Raw genomic sequence first — 17,998 nt, 5'->3', positions numbered from 1 at the left:
ATCGCTGCTTGCGCTGATCTCTGGTACTTACGCGCGCATCACACATCCACATCCACCACGGCAAACTTCATCCGTTAGGTCGCGTTAGGCGAAAGCATCGATTTTGCTTTCGTTTCGTTTGGCTTACCTGCAAAAGGAAACATAAACATGAAACATAAGTACACCGCGGTAAGCATAAACAAGGGAAGAAATGCATCACAAAAACGACAGGGAAATATGGCAGGAAGATTTAAAGTGGTGCGCAGATTACATTTTTCCTTTCCACGCAACGCACAAACGGAAGCGTGAAAGGAAAATTAAATACTGCACCGGAAAAATGTTTGATGTAAGTAAGCGGCAGCACGCAGCAGCTAGGCCTTCGGTGCGTTTTGAATGCTAATGTGCTAATGATGGGGATTTCGGAACGGGGTTGGAAGTAAAGCTCTGGCGCAAAGGTACAAAGGTGTATGTGCGTAGTAACGTGATAAACCCTTGCAGTGCTTATTCTTGGAAGAAAAACGGAAAGTGGTTCGTGCTATAGCGATTCTAACCATCGTCTAATCACGTACAACGTGATGGAAACATGCGTGGTACGGTGCTAACAAGGCGCCCTCACTGTGCAGTTTAGGGAGCGAGTGTAATCTAAAGCGCAACGCAAGGCGGGGCGTGTTAATCAGCATGTATTTGATTACACTTTCCGGCAATTACGGAATTTTCAAATTTAATAGAATAATCAGGTGAAGCGTGAGTGAGCTTACAGATTTGGGGGTTTAGTAACTTTTTTTCTGCTGAAAGTATCAGTTTCTTTGCCTGATAAACAATTGCAAATAATTTATGTAGAGGTATGTGTAATTTTGTGTCGAAGCCGTAAAGAACGGGTTGTTTCCATTGAAACACTCTATTGTAAGAATTAACAATGCATTGCACATATTCTACACATAATAACATAAGTAATTTAATTGATTTGAATATGAAGGTTAATCGATTTAGGAATTGTTTAAGACAAGTTTTTTGACGATCTCTATGACTTATTTTTTTTATTGTTACGTAGGCAATCTATGCTTGATAACTTAATTATACGAATAAATGAAATTCTGAATATATTTTTGTAGAGTTCTACCAAAACGTCGAATTTTCACCGAACACCTCCACTTTAACTGACTTTCGGTACGGTCATTTATATTCTCTTGTCTTTTAAGTTCATTCTATGTTCATTTGCTATAATTCATTATAACACCAGGTGAATAGGTCAGTTTATACTATCCCCTTTAGGTGTTGTTTCCCATTTAATGATTGTTATTCGATCCCAAAGGAATTCGGTTATCAATCAGTAGCCAACTCATTGCAAAGATAAAAAACATGCCAACAAGGTCAAGGTATAGGGCACTAGATATAGGACTTCTAATGAAGTACTTTACAGCCTCGAGGAATAACTCGTTATATCAAACCTATTAGAATCATTTTAAAGGTAGTTCCTGCGTAACTTATAGCTCTCATATTGTCAAACTACTTGTGTCTCTCAGTGTTTTCTTTGGTACGCTCTCCAGGTCTCCGGTATACTTTTGTCTTTAGTATGCTTCTAAAAATAGACCATTTTCCGTCAAAACCCTTTTCCATCAAACTCATATCCTTAAAATTGGTTTCCGTCCGACATACGATCATTGCTGATGCTCGTTGAAATAATCCTTTTATTCCAAACCCCATCGAGGCACACTAGTTTCTACATTCCCCAATTGTGCTTCTGTACGAGATAAAATGTTTCCATTGTAGCTCCAAAATATAGGCCGTCACATTTACCCATTTTCACGCGGAGAAGCGTTTGAACGGGAAAAATGCATCGTTAGCGGCTGCCAGCGTAGCCAGGAACTAGGTTTGTGCTATTTATGAGCTGTTTTATGTTGATTTTTTTTTCTCTCTCGCTCGCTCCCCAATCTCCCCAACCAGCCCAACCGTTGGTTGGGCGTTGCGTTGGGGTTTCGGCTGAAAAATTTGATGCCAATCCACGGCCATGCAGACCATCAACACATTATGTTTCGTGGTTTATGCGCGCTGGCCGGTCGGGGGTTGTCCGGCCTACCGTTTCCACTGCCTAGCGCGGGCCCCCGCAGTTGTCGGGCAAATCGCACAATAATGCCGCTGATGGAAAGCTGCTTCAAAAAAAAAAAAAAAACAGAATCGAGAGAAAGGTGCTAATGATCTCATCATCCCCATCAACCTTACCGGGCTCTGGCATCGCGATGGCTTCAATACCCCGATGCGCACGGCTACCAAGACAATTACGATCGAAATCTGTACAGCCGATCAATGCGGTCGAATACCCGCTGCAAGTTGGGAGGAGAAATATTGTTTTTTTTTTGCTGTCGGGAAGTGTTTTTTTGTGCTGGGACAGGTTGCAGTTCGTGGTTTGGTGGAAACGTTATCGAATGGGAAGGAATCCTAATTTTGGTTTTAACCTTCTCATTGAAATTCCTCCCGACGGGGTTGAAATATGATCACCCCCGCGGGAAATCGAATCGTTCAAAAGAGAGCGGAAAAAACACCAAACATTTAATCTAAATCGGTCTCCGCCGAACAATAATGAGTGTAGCCCACAGCGGGTCGCATCTATTGCTCGTTGCACTGATGATTGCACTACGCGTGTCCAACGCGTTTCGAGGCGCCCGTTTGTGCTAAACCATCTCAATCTGCACCGATGGGCAGTGCGAGCAGGACCGTACCGCAGCGGCTAACTGAATTATAGCTTGTTAATAGATAAATTTCATTAAACTTGTTCCCTTTTCCGGAAATCACTTCCCACTGTCTTGGCAACGGGTTGTCCGGGTCCTGTATCGGCAACACGCTGGCGATTATGCTGCTTGGTAGTGTTAGTTTTTGCGTTGCCGTTTGATTCATCGTTTTGTTGTCCGTTGGTGGTTTTTTTTTTTTTGTATTTCGTCCATCCCCAAAGGGACCACATGTTCTTCGGCGACGACGGCCGGCATCAGCAGCAACCGGTTGAACAATAAAGCTAACAGTACTTCCATCGGAGTACCTTCAACCACGCAAGTACGCACGCAAGGGCGTTGTTGCAGGGGGAGAAGGACACGGGCGCAGGTGGGTGTGGATAGAAACAGGCGAAAGTGGTACGTGGAGTGTAGCAAAGTAACACTCGCATTATTGGCCGCCCTATCGGTGCGCGAGCGTCAAGACATGTGGCCGGGAAGATGACTTCCTCCTCGCTTGTGCGATCGTTGAAGTCTTTTGGCGCCAATCGTCGACGGTGGCAGCGTATCGAGCGCGGTTGAATTTAATGATAATCGCCCACAGTCATACAATCAATCAATGGACGTTGGTGATGCAGCGTTGGGGTTGGTTAGAAGCGTGAAGCCGCAGCGCTGGAATGGAGCATTCCGAATTCCCCTATCCCGTTGGATTGACCGGTCCATTGCACTGTGCCGCATCTGAATGGCTGAAGAAGAGCGGTGAATTTCTTTACGCGAATTGCTCCGTTTTACGGAAGCAACGTTGAGCGCGGTGTGCGTGTGTCTGTATTTTTGTGTTTAATGTTTCAATTGAAACCTTGAAGATGAACCTTGAACAGTAGAAGAAGCTCCTCAGGGAAAATTGTCATGATCATATGTTAATGTAATGAACCGATAAAAACCGAATATTCACGTTGAAATTTGAATGAAGTGAATGAACTACAACAACACATTTGTATTGAAAATCGAATATACGATTTTTTCACAGAAATTCTCACAATTGTTTTGAGTAGCGATAAGTAATTAATATTCATTTTCCACTCAACGGTAATCTATACGCCCGACAGCGGTAGTGATCTCACGCTACCAAATGATGTTTTTGATTTGCATAATTGTTAAAGTGAAATGATTAATCGGAGCATAATTTTTTCACTATAAATATTCGTTATTTCTATCGCGTACACCCGAACGATCATTATTCAGGTCAATTATGTTGCACTCCACTGTAGCAAATAGCGATCGTTGCGTTAATTGACCAGCAAGGCCCGAAACGAACCGATCGTTTCAATGCAGATCGATAACGCGACGCCTGCCGTGCGAAATGCTCGCCTTTTTTTCTCGGAGAAAATGGAAATATGTCTAAAACACTTTGACCACGCGGGTGTGCTAAATCAGGTTCCTCATCTCAGAGCAAACAACGGCAAACCATCAAAATAAAAATGGGGAAAGAAAAGAAACTCCGAAAACTAGTTGCTATCTTTCGTGAAGAACACGCATCGCAATCGGAAGGCTAGGACGCGCAGCGTGAAAGTGAAACTTGGCGGAAAATCTTTTCCTTCGTCCAATCTGGTGCTTTTACATTTGCAGCAGCTTTCGATTGAATGGCCCAACCAGCGCCCAATCGCTTTTCGCAGCAGTTAATGGTGAACGGTGTGTGCGGTGCGGTGATTATCGGAAAGTGCGCTTATCGCAATCTATGACCCCCCTCTCTATCTCTCTCGATCGGTCCATTAGGCCGCCCGATCATCGATCGGGTTGGGTCAGACTCGCCGCCTTAACAGGTGGTCCACTGTCGGTTGAGGCAAAACTGAACAGCGAAACACTGATCCATGCGTCGATACACATTTGCCGGCATTATTACTAAACGGGGCCGAAATAAAACATTCGCCCACGGCGCGGGAGAAGAACGAAAGTGAGAGCATGCAGCGCGCTTGGCATATTGAACGGGGCAATAAATTAGCCGATTGATTTTTCATCCGCCAAAGCGAGCGCGGGCAAGTGAGACTTGTTTAGCATCGCCAAGAGTTGAGTTACCAGGCGTGCCGAACGCGAGGTGGTGTGGTTTGGCTGTTACTTTTAAGCCTTCCGCGTAACGCGTTCCGAGAGTTGCGAATACCGAACACAAGCCAGCATGAAGTTGAAGCTGCTGCTGCAAAGTTCAGTCACGGATTTTTTGGCGCCTCGAAGCCTTTGCCAAACCCATGCTGGCGAATTTTGACGCTGAAGCCGTACCACGTCTGCACGTCTCGGCCGGTTCATCGTTTCGACATCTCAATAGGTCGACGGCTGACCGGTGGATGGTTTGCATTGTGTTTATGATAATTTTCACACACCGTATGCTAAAGGATCTGGTGGCTTGAAGGTGGCTTTCGCGTCCGCTGGGATTGTAGTGCGATGCGAGTTCCGTCTCTCGCTTGCTTTCGATCGTAAATCAATCCAAAGCAGATGCGAAAGCTATCAGAAAACGTTCGCTTTCCATCCGATGGGGCACATTGTGGGGTGAGACCGTATTTCGGTAGAGTCTTTTGCGCTGATTGCCCTGTCCGGTTGTCGAATTCTGACAAGATAATCTGCTACCGTTTCATTGTGGATAAGGTAAATTCTGAACTGGTTGAACCTTGTTTGGGGTTGTATCGTTGAGGCTCATCGCAAAAGTTTATTGCCTTTGAGTTGCTCTAGTAATTCGAATTTCTTCAAGGATTTTTCCTTATTTTGCCAGCAACCCATCACGAACCGCGGGTGCGAAAGCGCTGAACTTTGCAGCGCTGGAGCACAGGTTAAAGAATCCGCAGGCAAATGAACTCTGGCTAATTAATTGATTGATCAGCAGAAACGGTACGATCAGTGTTAACCACCGGTGCGGAGGTTATCGTCCTGAACGATGATGGTGCTGTTTTTCGGAAGCTGCTGATCTCCTGCCACGAGTAGTAGCGCTTCGTTTATTGTGTATTCCTGACGATCAAACGGCGATTTGGCTCTGTTTGTTCTGGGTTGAACCCCGATAAATTCCAATAATTTGCATCGTTACGCGGAAGAGTGTATGTATGTGTGTGTGTATTCTTTTTTCTGAACTCTCCACCGCCATCTTCACTTACGATGTGAAAGAATGATTGTAGCTGCTGATCAACGATAGCGTGAAATTGCTTCCGATTGATCTTCTGGTATCCGTCACGAATGGAGTAAAAGCAGAGCAATGAGATTTATGTGCAGACCGGCCGAATGCTTTCGTGGTGTGTTTACGATTCACTCGCTGAGATCAGTAAATGTTTCGGCTAATGGTTACAAATTGTTTTAGAAGTTGGTGGAACTATCTATGATAACGAGATGAGACAGAGAGATAGAGCTCCGGCATTAGTTATTGGAAATTAATTCTATGCATTAACTCCTGCTGTGCATTTTAATATGGCCCGTATTGCATTACCGCAATCTCGGGTTGGTCATTGCATACGGTACTGAATGTTCAATTGAACGAGCAACAAAAAAACTAGATCACAAATTCATGATACATGAGAGGGCGCTACACTTTCACTACCAAACCGATGATTACTTATCAAACGCATTCGAAATATCATTTTTCACTTTTTCCACCCGCCATCGTGAGGGTGAAAATGGGGGAAAATCCAGCCCCCCTCGACTGCCTCCATTCATCGCTAGTTCCAGTCGTTCCGATCCGAGTCGCACTCGGCGGGGGGAGGCGGCCTGGAAGTGTTGGAAAGCTGATGGGGTACTTTGTCTCAAATGAACCGCGAAGTGGAAAATGGATGGACCGTGCGATGAAGATATGGTAAAATGGCAGAATTTCTAAACCAAAAACCCCGTTGACCGCTAATCAGGTCATTAGATTGTTTGGTCGCCACGGTTCGTGTAGCCTGGCCATTGTGGCAAGCAAGGGCCCCGCACGTGGGGTTGTTGCTTTTTTCCCTCCAACCAATCATAACAATTTTTCTTTAACTTGAAAACGTTTGTGGGAAATGCACAAACATGAATCGACTTTATATGGGTAGAGCATGATCGGGTGTAGTCGATATTGATATGATCAATTTCGTGCGATAATTCAAGGGTAGAGGGATGCCCATACCGGAAAGCAAGACATTCGGTGCATATAAATCGTATTAAAATGCTTTAGATTATGCATCAGTTTGACCGTACCGTGACACAGCATGGTTCGCGTTATGTCGGAATCATACAAACACGCAACACTCCAGCATGATCGCTGTCCCTGCTATTGTATGGTGGACCTTCTATCGAAGGATCACTGTGCGATGCGGCCGATAACGGGTTATAATGGTGTGTATCGTTGTACCTTCAAACCCTTGCCCCTTGAGGACGGCCGAAAGATCGTACACAAGCCGTAGCAAAACTCTTTTCCACAGCTTTCATCTGACCTTCGGTTGATATTTTATGCTAATTCACCGTAAAAATGGGTGCCAACTCAGCAGTGGAACTGTTGTGGAAGTCTTGTTTCTCCCTATTTTAACGTTCTCACCAGGTGCATTCAGCTGGGAGACGGTTAAGGGCTCGATCGATGCGAACAAACGCATACTTCATCGAGCCGAAAGTTGTATCACCCATGCGGCTGGGACCGTTAATTTGTAGAGTGGTGATTAAAACGATAATCACTACACAGTTAGGAAAGCAAGCAGGTTCGGTTTTAGTGTGGAAGGGAATTCGTGTACTGCGTGCATGTGTTTATATGTTTGGATAAATCGACCCAAAAACCTATTCCCCCGTGTGTGCAACGGGAAAATGGCTCGTTTCGTGCACAAGAACGTGATCGATCAGAACATCAGGGCAGGAGGTGTGTGCCGACGGGATGAAGGGCAGGAAAATCAACAAAACGGAAGAGGTTTACATTTTTTCATGACTCAATTACGTTTGCGTTTCGGTTTCATCAAGTGTTTATGGGGAGGGGTGGTCAACAGATCTTGGGTTGTGTGCGTTAAGAAGCAAAGATGGGAGATGGGAACGAAGATGATCAGATGCGCATAGATTGTAGACGGTTGCATTAGTTCCGACATAAATTGAACATTCACCAGTTCCGTTTCTGCTTTGTAGTACCGGAGCATACCGGAGAACGGTTCTGAGCGCAACTGCGAGGCAGGTTTAACGGACGCGTGTCATGTGAATTGATGTGCGTTTCTAATGTGGTCCGTTTTTTCGTTGGCGAATTTTTTTTTGCAACCAAATCAGACGAATGCATATGTGAAAATGAATGGCTTTAAATTGCCTTACTGGCCTTGGTGAGCTGCATGCAATATACAGCGGCCACAAGAAGCGGTCCCTTTGGAAGCACTGCCAATACAGGGTTCGTCGCTTGCGTTCCCAGCAGTGAACGAAATCTCTGCGAATTCTTTTCATCCAATTTTCCTCTCAGCCATAAGGCTAAGTTATAAATTTGTTATGGTTGAAAATAGAGGAAAATGTGAGAAAAAGGGGGAAGCGTGAATAAAAAAAAGCTCCCCTAACAGCATATTAATAATGTTTTATGAGGTCAGTTTTATGAGTCTACTACGCGGTGGCAAGGTTGATTTCGTGGCTGGTTGCCCACTGCCCCAAAACCGTGCACGGTGACGAACCCCGCTCCCCGGGTTGGGCAGGAAGGCCGGAAGGTAGCATAACGGATCGCGGCCTCGAAGCCGACCACCAGAAACTGACCCCAATTTTAATCACCCTAATCGTTCGGGTTCGGGTCTCGCGGAAGAAGTGTGGTAATAATAATTGTTCTGCGTTCGTACGGTCGGTTTGATTCGCAGTGGTTGCCAATCTACCACGGGTTGCCGCTAAATATTTATCCCGCTCGCGAAAACAATAGCGGCCCGCGGTTTGGCCTCCCTGCTCGAAACGCCACAATCTTTCGCCGTTCTGACACGGCGCAAACCCTTTTGCTCGAGTGCTCACAACAATTTCGATTCGGGTGTTTGGGTCAGCTATCTCGTGTGATGTGTGGTGGATCGGGTTTTTCTACGACCATTAACGCATCAAGAATGTTTTTCCCGGTTTTCGCGGCTACGGAGTTTTGATCACCGTTCTGTGAAGTGAGCATTTCATTTTAATTACCGTTCCATCCCAGACACAAAGCCAGCGTGATTGTGGACCAGCCGGGAAAGCCGGTGGACGGACGGTTTTGTTTGTGTTATTTATTTATTTCGTTTTTTGTTTGGTGCGCGATTGTGGTTGCCGTTCCTATCTGGCGCATGCAGTTCCAGCTGTTGTTAAATCCCTTTTATGGGTCAACAGTTTAATCGTACACATGGCTCCACAAATCGCACCACAATGGCCTTGATGGGCCATTCGGTTGTTACCGCTACGGTTTTTTTTATTCCATTGACGTAACTTCAAGAAATGGATCGAAGAAGAGTAGCGAAAGAGTAGCTTTGGACGTGTGGGTTTTGTTTTTCGGCACATTTCCCAAGAAAGTTGTGCAATTCTTGGGCGTTTTGTCTAAGCGCAGAAAACCACTATCTCACGGGTACGGAGCGTAAGCGTAGTTGAGAATGCTTCCGGTTGCTTTAATGTCGGCGCACTGCGGATGCCACTGGGAAACCCTTTTTTTCAGAGCAGTATTGTGTCATAAAAGTGGCATTTGGTTTTGTTGCTTTCGACAGTAGCATATAACATATTTTTTTTTTCGCACAAGAAGGCGGTAGTGAGAGAATTGTCAACGAATTACGATCATCCGGTGAGCAGAATGGATGAAGCTTAGAACATCCGCTTCATCTCGCACTTCAATTACCAACAGTACATTCGTGAATGGAAGGCTTTGGACCAGTGAGTGGTAAAGAACATGATAATTGATTTGTTCTGTGTCGTGTTGGTCCAGAACGGATGCGTAGGAAATGATCAACGGATTCTTGATGATCTTCTGGACGAGGAAAAACCCCTCTTTTAAACTTCCCTGTACTGCAACTAGCAGTAAGACACTGTCATCATTACATGTGTTCTTTTTACTTGGTCTACCTTTGACGTATGACGTACTTTAGGACACCGCAAGCTAAACTCACAAAGGTGTGAACCAAAAGGTCGACATTAACCTCTGCCGATCGTTGGGAAATGTAGACGAGCCTCGCCCAATAATGCGGTGCGACAGAAATGGTTCTCATCATTTGCCCGCACCGGCACTAACAATCATCATTAAGGTTTAATTTCAATCGCCCAGTAACGCTAATAACGCGAAACCGAGGCACGAAACAGTACGATCGTGCGAGAAACGTTCCATTTCGCGCCTGGCTGTGACAGAGGATCAGCACCGTACAGCGAGTATCGTTTGGAGGTGGCAGTTTTTCTTTGCGCGACACTCACTCAGTCGGTTGGAAGTGATCGAAGATTGCGTAGCAAAAGGACTTGAATGAGGCGAAGGTGACGAACATGGCGTGTCATCCGTGGGTTAATCGATCGCAACTTGGATTGGGGGTGCGACATGAGAGCAGGCGCGATGTGCTCTCGTCCGCAGTGAGATAAGTAGTAGTAGTGCGCCGTTGCGAACGGTTATGCTGTAGATAAACATAAATCATCCATCCCTAGCAGGGTTATTATTACCATTATCATCGTTTCCCCGGTCAGTTTCGCCTGTGACGCGATCGTCCTATCCATCGGTGTTTGCCCACCCCACCATCGGCGTGGTGGGAGCGCTGGTGAAACATTTTCATCCTTGCTTTCCTTACGATCGCGATACGGTCGCCGGTTGGACATTCATTGCAGTTTGAATAATTATTGGCAGAAATGATGACGCCGGTCCCCAGCGCACCATTGCAATTTGAATTGCTAATCATAATGTTTCTGGGAAAGTCCAGGGTAAAAGGAAATCTATCACGGAAGAATGCTATCGAAAAGATGCGGCATTAAAATTCCTGCAAAAATCAATCCAAAGCACCCATTAAGATGTCAGTTTGCTGGTTGTGTACATCGGTGTGTGGGAAGGGAAAATCAATTTTTCCATCGTTGATATGTGGCTGCAGTCTGGCCAGTGGACGAAAAGATGTCGCTTGCTAACGTAAAGAGTAAAAACAAACGTTAACACTCTTTGAATGACAGCGAAACCGTACAACGTGTCGGTCGGTGAAGATGAGCATTCCTTTTCTTCTAAAGTATTTTCCTTGGTTTCAAGAGAAAATTGCATTTATCAGGTATTTTACTGTTTTCTTTTTTTTTTTGTTTGTTAGAACCAACAAGTGTCAACTTGTCTCGCGGAATCAGAAAGGTTCTTTAAACTCTCATTCACAACCTGTAGAAACTGGCTTTTGCATGAGCATGGGTAAGCTGCTCTATCTATTCAGAGCATTTCTGCCGCTACAACCGTTTTTCTTTTCTCCTGCGGTGAAAATGGAAGTTAGAACGAATCGGGCTGCCGGTCGTCCATCATCTATCCGCAAGCACATTAATTTGCAACTTTGAAGACTATTAGTGGTCGGGATGCCGGCACGTTGCACCGACCGGCCGGTGGTATGTCGATCACCCGGTCGGAAGCCTGCGCGTAAACTCGTCTGCAAAACGGCAACTCGGCAAACATTTGTTACAACCGACAGATCTACATCAGCTGCATGCTTGCGCTGTGGATGCGCATCGATGTAATAACGAGTGGTGGTTGGCAGGTTGGCATGCGAAACTGGATCCGGGCTGGACCGGTTCGTTGGTGGTATCGATCCGGGTGCTGCGTGCGTTCTAGGAAAGGGCTGCGCTGACCAAGAAGGGATACACGACCTTCATCGGACAGAACGGGAGCTCAGCCTTGCTCCAGCGAATGCTGTCAGAAATCATTCAGTATGAAGCCATCTAAGGGTATTCGATGGTTCGATCCAGGTGTGTGCGGTCGTGCCGATCAATTCGATTTATGTACATCAATTACTAGCTTAGTGGTAATGTATTGATCGTAATCTTATTCATTGGACCGGGAAAATAGAAAATGATGGACCAGCAATTGCTATTTTTACACCGAAAGAGATCCAGTCTTTCGTTGCTGTTGTCCATTACGCAACCGTTTCAAAACATTATGTAAGAAAGTTTACCGTCAGTCAACAACATTTTTGAATTACAACAGCATCGCATTTCATCCCATGCTCAGTGCGGATGAGAATAGGTAAACAATAATGGATAAGTGTAGGGATTTGGTCTGCACAGCGAGGGAAAGAACGTAAGCGCATCACAGAACACAACCATGAGAATGTACATTTTATCGCTTCTTCGGTGCCCTCGTTGTCCAGTCCCGGATCAAACAAAACGCTAGTCGCAGCGCTTCCCCAAAGGCAGGCCGCTTCGTACAAAATGAAATAATTAAAAGAGTGTGATTTTGATGGACCGTAATCGTCATAAAACTGGATCGTGAACACTTCGTTCTGCAGCGGCCCTGCGATTGCGTTTTGCAGGTCGGTGAATCGTTCATGCACGAGCCACCATTATGGCGTGGAGTTTGGGGACGCGACAAAGCGACGGCCCTTTCCCCGTTTGGGGAGAGTGCACACCACGAAAGGGCGTTTATGATAAACGTTAAATTTTATGCTCAACCTCCGTGGCGTGTGAAGTGTGTCAGCGTCGAGGCGGGCAGAATCGACATCGAAAAAGCGGCGCCGTGCCCGTGAGAGACGCTACCGAAACGGTGCCAACGTTCCAGTTGTCTTTACTGGCGGAACTACCAACCATGGAGCGCACGAACACCGAGCGCAAACCGTGGTTTCGGTATCGAAGTATTAACCGGAAATACGACGCCAAAACGGGGCGTGAACTGTCACTGTGCTTAGTTAACTGTAGCTGCATACGCTGATCGATATCAGACACCGAAGATCTCCGGGTGTCCGATTGCTCGAGGGCTACTTACACTGCGTGCGGATCACGTGTGGATGGAGCGTCTCGAGCAGTTGCGGTTTGCTTCATTGATATTGGAGATGATTGTAAGCACATGCGTTGATGAGCATATAAGCGACCCGTCTAGCGCTGTTCCGGTTGGCTAGATTACATCGTACGCAACGGAACGCGGAGCTACGGTATTGGACGTTGATTAGCTGTCGGTCCGCTAGACCCAGCGGTGGAGATGATGCGACGGTACACGTTTGATTAGATCATCCAATTTTGTTTAATTAAATTTAATTCGTAGCGTATCCCGGTATCTCCCGGAGCGGACAAAGGGGAACGGCTTAATTTCCAAACCATCGCCAATGGGAGCGCTTGTCGAGGGGAGAAGTCGGTTCCAGCATGCAGTGCTGAACTGCCGAACAAATGGCACTAAATGTGGACCCAGACCGTTGGGCCTGTTGATCTAATGTGATTCTTTCACTGGATCCACCAAAGGCTTCTCCGGTGGCTACCCGATCATTATCCAATTAGGTGGTACCGTAGGCTGTGAAGGTGATCACCTCAGCCGCAGACACCACGAATGGTTTGGGTCATTCTTCATTCTGTCGGAATCCGTTCGGGAGTGGAAATGATTCTACACTCCGGCTGCCAGCCAATTACTCTTTCCCTCTCCCTTTGCGCGAGTGAACATCAGCGCGAACGGTTCGCGAAATGCGTATTTTCCTCACCTAGTTCCAACGCAATACCTCCCAAGGGCGGAAAACCCACTGGATGATTGACTTCGTTTGTTTACACACCACTTTGCTGCTGTCCTTGTGCCTTTGAGTCGGTGGGCGATAATTGGACAGCAAAATTCACGGTCGGCGAGATAATATTCTGGAAAGATTTTGCCAAGCAGGCAGGAAGCAGGTGAATCGAATCACCCAGGGGAGAGAAAAGATCTTGGCGATTTGACAGCGATATGAAGGCGAGATGTACAGAATGCAACAAAAGAAACATCATCCAATTTCATAGTGGTTAGAAGGTTTTAGAAATCTTGGAAGAAAGGAAGAAAATAATTGTAATGCTTTGAGGTTTACTAAAATTGGATAGCAAAACATCTCTGGCGAGTTCGCTGGCGAATAATATCCAAAAGTTGATGGGAGCTTCACTGGAAGTGAGTTAACGGTCTTTTGTTATTTTTGATTGCTTCACCAATCGTAGAATCATGCCTTTTATTAAGAAGATCATAAAAGATGCATAGATTTTGAATGTCGACAAGGAGACATATCATTGGAATCAAATATTGAGCTGAATTTAAAGTTCAATCAACGCATAGAATACAGATAATATTTAAAAATATTCACCTAATGTATATAAAACTGATACATTGCCCATTAAACTATAAAATTCTCATGCTATTGAGGATATAATTAAAGTTTACTGAATGCCTTCCGTGTTCTGTTAGAATACCCAGAGCACAGAGCAGACTGCTACATCTAATGACTTTACGAGCTTGTTGTTGACCTAGCCCAACAAACTTCATGCCCAGCATGCCTGCAGCTACCGCTAACTGTTCACATTCTTCGGCCCACTCGTCAGAAGGTTCTTCTCCTCTGGACAACGCCCGATAAAGGGGATAAAAGCATCCACGGTTCCACGGTTGCGGTTATGCGTCAAGCCCGTTTTGCATAAAGAGCCCTTTAGCGCAGTAGACGGCACTACTATGCCAGTTTCGACCTGTACGGAGTGACACAATTTCCTCCTCAGCGCCCGGGTAAGTGTCAGCAATGACCACAAACCTAACGGTGCAGCAAATTCTCAAAACGCCGAGACGGACGACCGAGCGCGTTGGTACAAATTACGGCAAGCCAGTAAAAGTCGCCTCGTAAATCTCGTCACCGTCAAGAACTCGGGCAGCGTTCGGATACGTTCTAGAGCAAAATGGCAAGATCGCGGCTGGCGAACATCACGGCCAAGACACGCCTACGGCTCATTATCGCTCGACAATCATTTCCGTCCGCCGGTTGGGCACTCGGCAAAGATCTGCATGCGCAAAGTGGATGCGGAAGACATTCGCTTCGGCCGGCTTCGGTACAATGCTACACAGTCCTAGTCCCTGCGGTAATGTGTCCTGTTGCTAGCATCTAACATCCATCGGAGCCCCGATACGGTGAGGGCGATAACGATTCAATAGATCATGGCGATTGATGTGTTCTGCAGCGCGCATGCCCAGCAGATTGAAGTCGTTGAAGATTTATCTGCCCACCCTTTGATTCCGTTCCTAACACATGCCATCGGGACGCGCCCCGTTAAAGGCGGTCGATTAATTAGCGTATCGCTGATCACTGCACACGGGGAGGGGGTGATCGCGTGATGGCGGCACTTTCTTTAGCTCGTGGTCAATATTCGCCGTGATGGAGCTGTTCTTGCTCTGGGGGAAGTGTTTTGCCAGCCTTTTTGGGTTCGCTTCTTGATTAATTCACTCCCGCACCACCGGGCGAGCTCTGGGGCAACGTTTGACAAGCGGTGAAGCGGTCCAAAACAAGGAAAGGAAAAGGAGCAAGCTCGCTTTATCTTAATGCAACCACCGAAGGCGTCCACTTGCGTTGGGCACTGTGCCAGGCAGATAGAGCGCCGCCCGTTGGTTTCGGCAGCGATTCATTCGCTCGTATGAACCGTTAAGGAACCGTTCGATATGCCGAGCTAACGAGGTGGAAGTGGACGACGATGGCCGCGGTAGAAAGCTTGCTGCTACAGAACCGGGTACGGTACAATCGACGGGGTGGTGCAGTTCCCGCAGCTTCATCTTCCAAACCCCCATTCGACGCAGCTAGTTTAGATGGTCCCGAGCCGTCCAGACTATCCGGTTGGTGTGGCTGCTGTTGGTCTGTTTGTTTGAAGGCTTAAATGGGGGGCTTTGCAAAAATAAACGCACTTACCGGCAAACAAGCTGCCGCCGCCTCCATCTGTTGTGTGTTTGTGTGTGTGGGGAGGTTTGGGTGTGCAAGAAGAATGTTGCTGGAGTGAGTACAACTTCCAGCGAAATGAACGGCGTGGGGATCATAAATTTAATACCCATTCCCCAGCCATAGTGCACGGGACCAACCTACTTTTGCGTACCCGAGAACAGATATAGGTGAGCTGGTTGGTGATTTGTTCTAAATTTTAACCAGCCCCGGTAATGGTGTTGCAATTAATTAGACGCTTTATGGCAGCGTGCGGTTAAAGTGCATTAAGTTGTTCCGTGTTCCGTCGATCGGGTGAGAACGAACCCCGGGGGAAGTGTTTGCAATAATTTGCACACGGCACAGCTCAGAATTGTACCATTTTATTGGGGGGCACTTTAGGCATATTGCGCAACTGGTGCGGATTTAGAACGCGAACCGTCACGCCGGTATTGAGGTTAGGTTTTACACAGTTCTTCCCGGGTCAATAAAGAGCAGCGCGGACCTGTTGGCTGTTCAGGTTGCGCGTACCAGAACGCGAGAGCTGGCTTTTCCGGGAAGGTTTCACGCGGTGAGAACCACAACGACCTGTCCCGTTTATGGATTGACCTGTCGTTGTCATTTGGCCAGTTTTTGTGTGGTCGCAATTCGTTCTCGTTTCGACAGCTCGCTTCACATTTCTAGAGCGCGGGAACGTTTACCGAAGTTACCGCTTGGTCTAGTTTGGTTTGATTCTGGACCTTTCGGTTGTTGAAGATTTAAAGAAGGGAGAAAAAATTAGGTTACAATCTTAAAACGGATTCGTCGCTAATAGACCACCGTATCGGCTTTCCTCGATGGGTCACATAATATTTGGAAATGTGTTTTTTCCTCCCAGAGCTGGAAAAACCTAAAAACTGCCATCTCATCGAAGACTTACCTTATCTTTATTGTTCCCGACCGGTCCGGTGATTGTTCCGTTTTCGGTTGCCGGTATCGCGACGGCTGGCGATGTCTGCTGAGAGATCTGGTTGCTGCTGCTGCTGCTGCTACTGCTGGCCACGGCATTGCTGCTGACACTGACCTTGTTCACGTTGACCGTGCTCGGTCCGACGCTTGCACTGGTGGGCGGTTTGCTGGACGCAGTCTGGGCAGCGGCGGCGGCTGCGGCGGCCGATAGCTTGTTCTTGTTTTTGTTCGAGCTGTTTTTGTGCGACAGACGGCGTGGCGTGCTGGCACGGATCGGTGCCGCCGCCGTAGTCAACTCGACGGTAGCGTTCCGACCGACGGAAGCCTCCGTCGAGCCGGACGATCCGTAAGCGGCGCTGGTGGCAACGGTGGAGCTTCCCCGGTTGGCAGTAGAGGTGGCCGTTGTTGTGGTAGTAGTGCTGCTGCTACTGCTGCTGCTAGTCACGCTGATAGAACTGGCCGTCGATGGTTTCGTTACTTCCTTGGGCGATTCCTTCGGCTTGGTGGGTGTGCTAGTTAGTGCCGCCGCCTTGGGCAGATCGGAAGTGGTTGCCGCGGACGTGATGTCTCGGTTTGATGCCACATCGGTCACGAGTGTTTCGGTCGCGGTGCTGGTAGAAGCGGCCACCGTAGACGCTCCCGTGGTCGTTGTCGGTACGGTGGACGCACGCGGTGTGCTGAGCGCTGCTTCCTCGCTGCGAAACGCGTCGGGCAGCTCGTGTTCCGCGACGTCACGCTTCCGGCGCCAGTTGCTACCGAACGTATGCGCCTGCAGATCGCTGATCAGCTGTCGATACTGTGGATTGTTGAGGAAGAGCTGATCGATCGAGAGGAAATCGTACCCGTCATCGTCACTCTTCAGCTCACGATCGTCACCGGTGTCGGAGTCGAGCCGCACGGTCGGTGCATCCTCCGTTTCCGACTGCCGGGCGTTCGCGCTGCTCGGCGATGGTATCGCGAGCGTTCCCACCACGACCAGCTGCAGCAGCACCAACCACTTTTGACAGGTCACCATCGCGCTAAAGGGCTTTTCTTTGGGATGCGAATCACGAGATGCGGATCGGAACCAGTGGATGCGCAAACCCGGAATGACACTTTTCACGACTCGGCTAATTATATTCCGGCCAGCGGCGAACGGTTGCGAGCGAGAGGAAACGCTTTTATGGGTGCAGCTTGAGCGCAGAAAACAGTTGAAAGGTGACGTTAGACACACGGGCACGAAGTCACTTGCGGCTTTAACAGCAGTTCCACATTGTCTCACGATACAGCTGGAACACCGGGGCAGGGGACGAGAGAGAGGTGGGGGAGTGGCGGGTGAAATAATGAAAACGGCTCCGTATCTTAAATCGGATTTTACCGCCCTTCAGATGAGCTGATAGAGCAAGATCGAGCAAATGGCGCAATTTCCACGGTGACGTTCCAAGCAGGCGGTGGGTGGTTCTGTGAAATGCGCGAGCGGGAAAAAAAAGGTAAATAGAGAACAAAATTATAGGTTAGTCTTGGCTGTTAAAAATTATGATGATGATGACGATGAGAAACGCCATTGTAGATTTTGTGGATCATGGCCAGATTAGGAGCAATGGCAAAAAAGTAAAGAAAAAAGAAATGGAAAGGATCGAC

General features: G+C 47.3%; 1 protein-coding gene across 1 annotated transcript in view; it reads right to left on the bottom strand.

Annotated features, from left to right (window-relative positions):
* The window catches only part of LOC128296971 (uncharacterized), a 47,614-nt gene extending 30,221 nt beyond the window's left edge, over positions 1-17,393 (bottom strand). The window contains exon 1 of the mRNA XM_053032511.1: positions 16,350-17,393. Within this exon, the coding sequence (XP_052888471.1) occupies positions 16,350-17,393 (1,044 nt within the window). The remainder of the gene's footprint in view (positions 1-16,349) is intronic.
* Between the last annotated feature and the right edge of the window lie 605 nt (positions 17,394-17,998).

Source organism: Anopheles moucheti, chromosome 2, assembly GCF_943734755.1.
Source record: "Anopheles moucheti chromosome 2, idAnoMoucSN_F20_07, whole genome shotgun sequence".
Lineage (NCBI taxonomy): Eukaryota > Metazoa > Arthropoda > Insecta > Diptera > Culicidae > Anopheles > Anopheles moucheti.
This window is presented reverse-complemented; position numbering and strand designations above follow the sequence as displayed.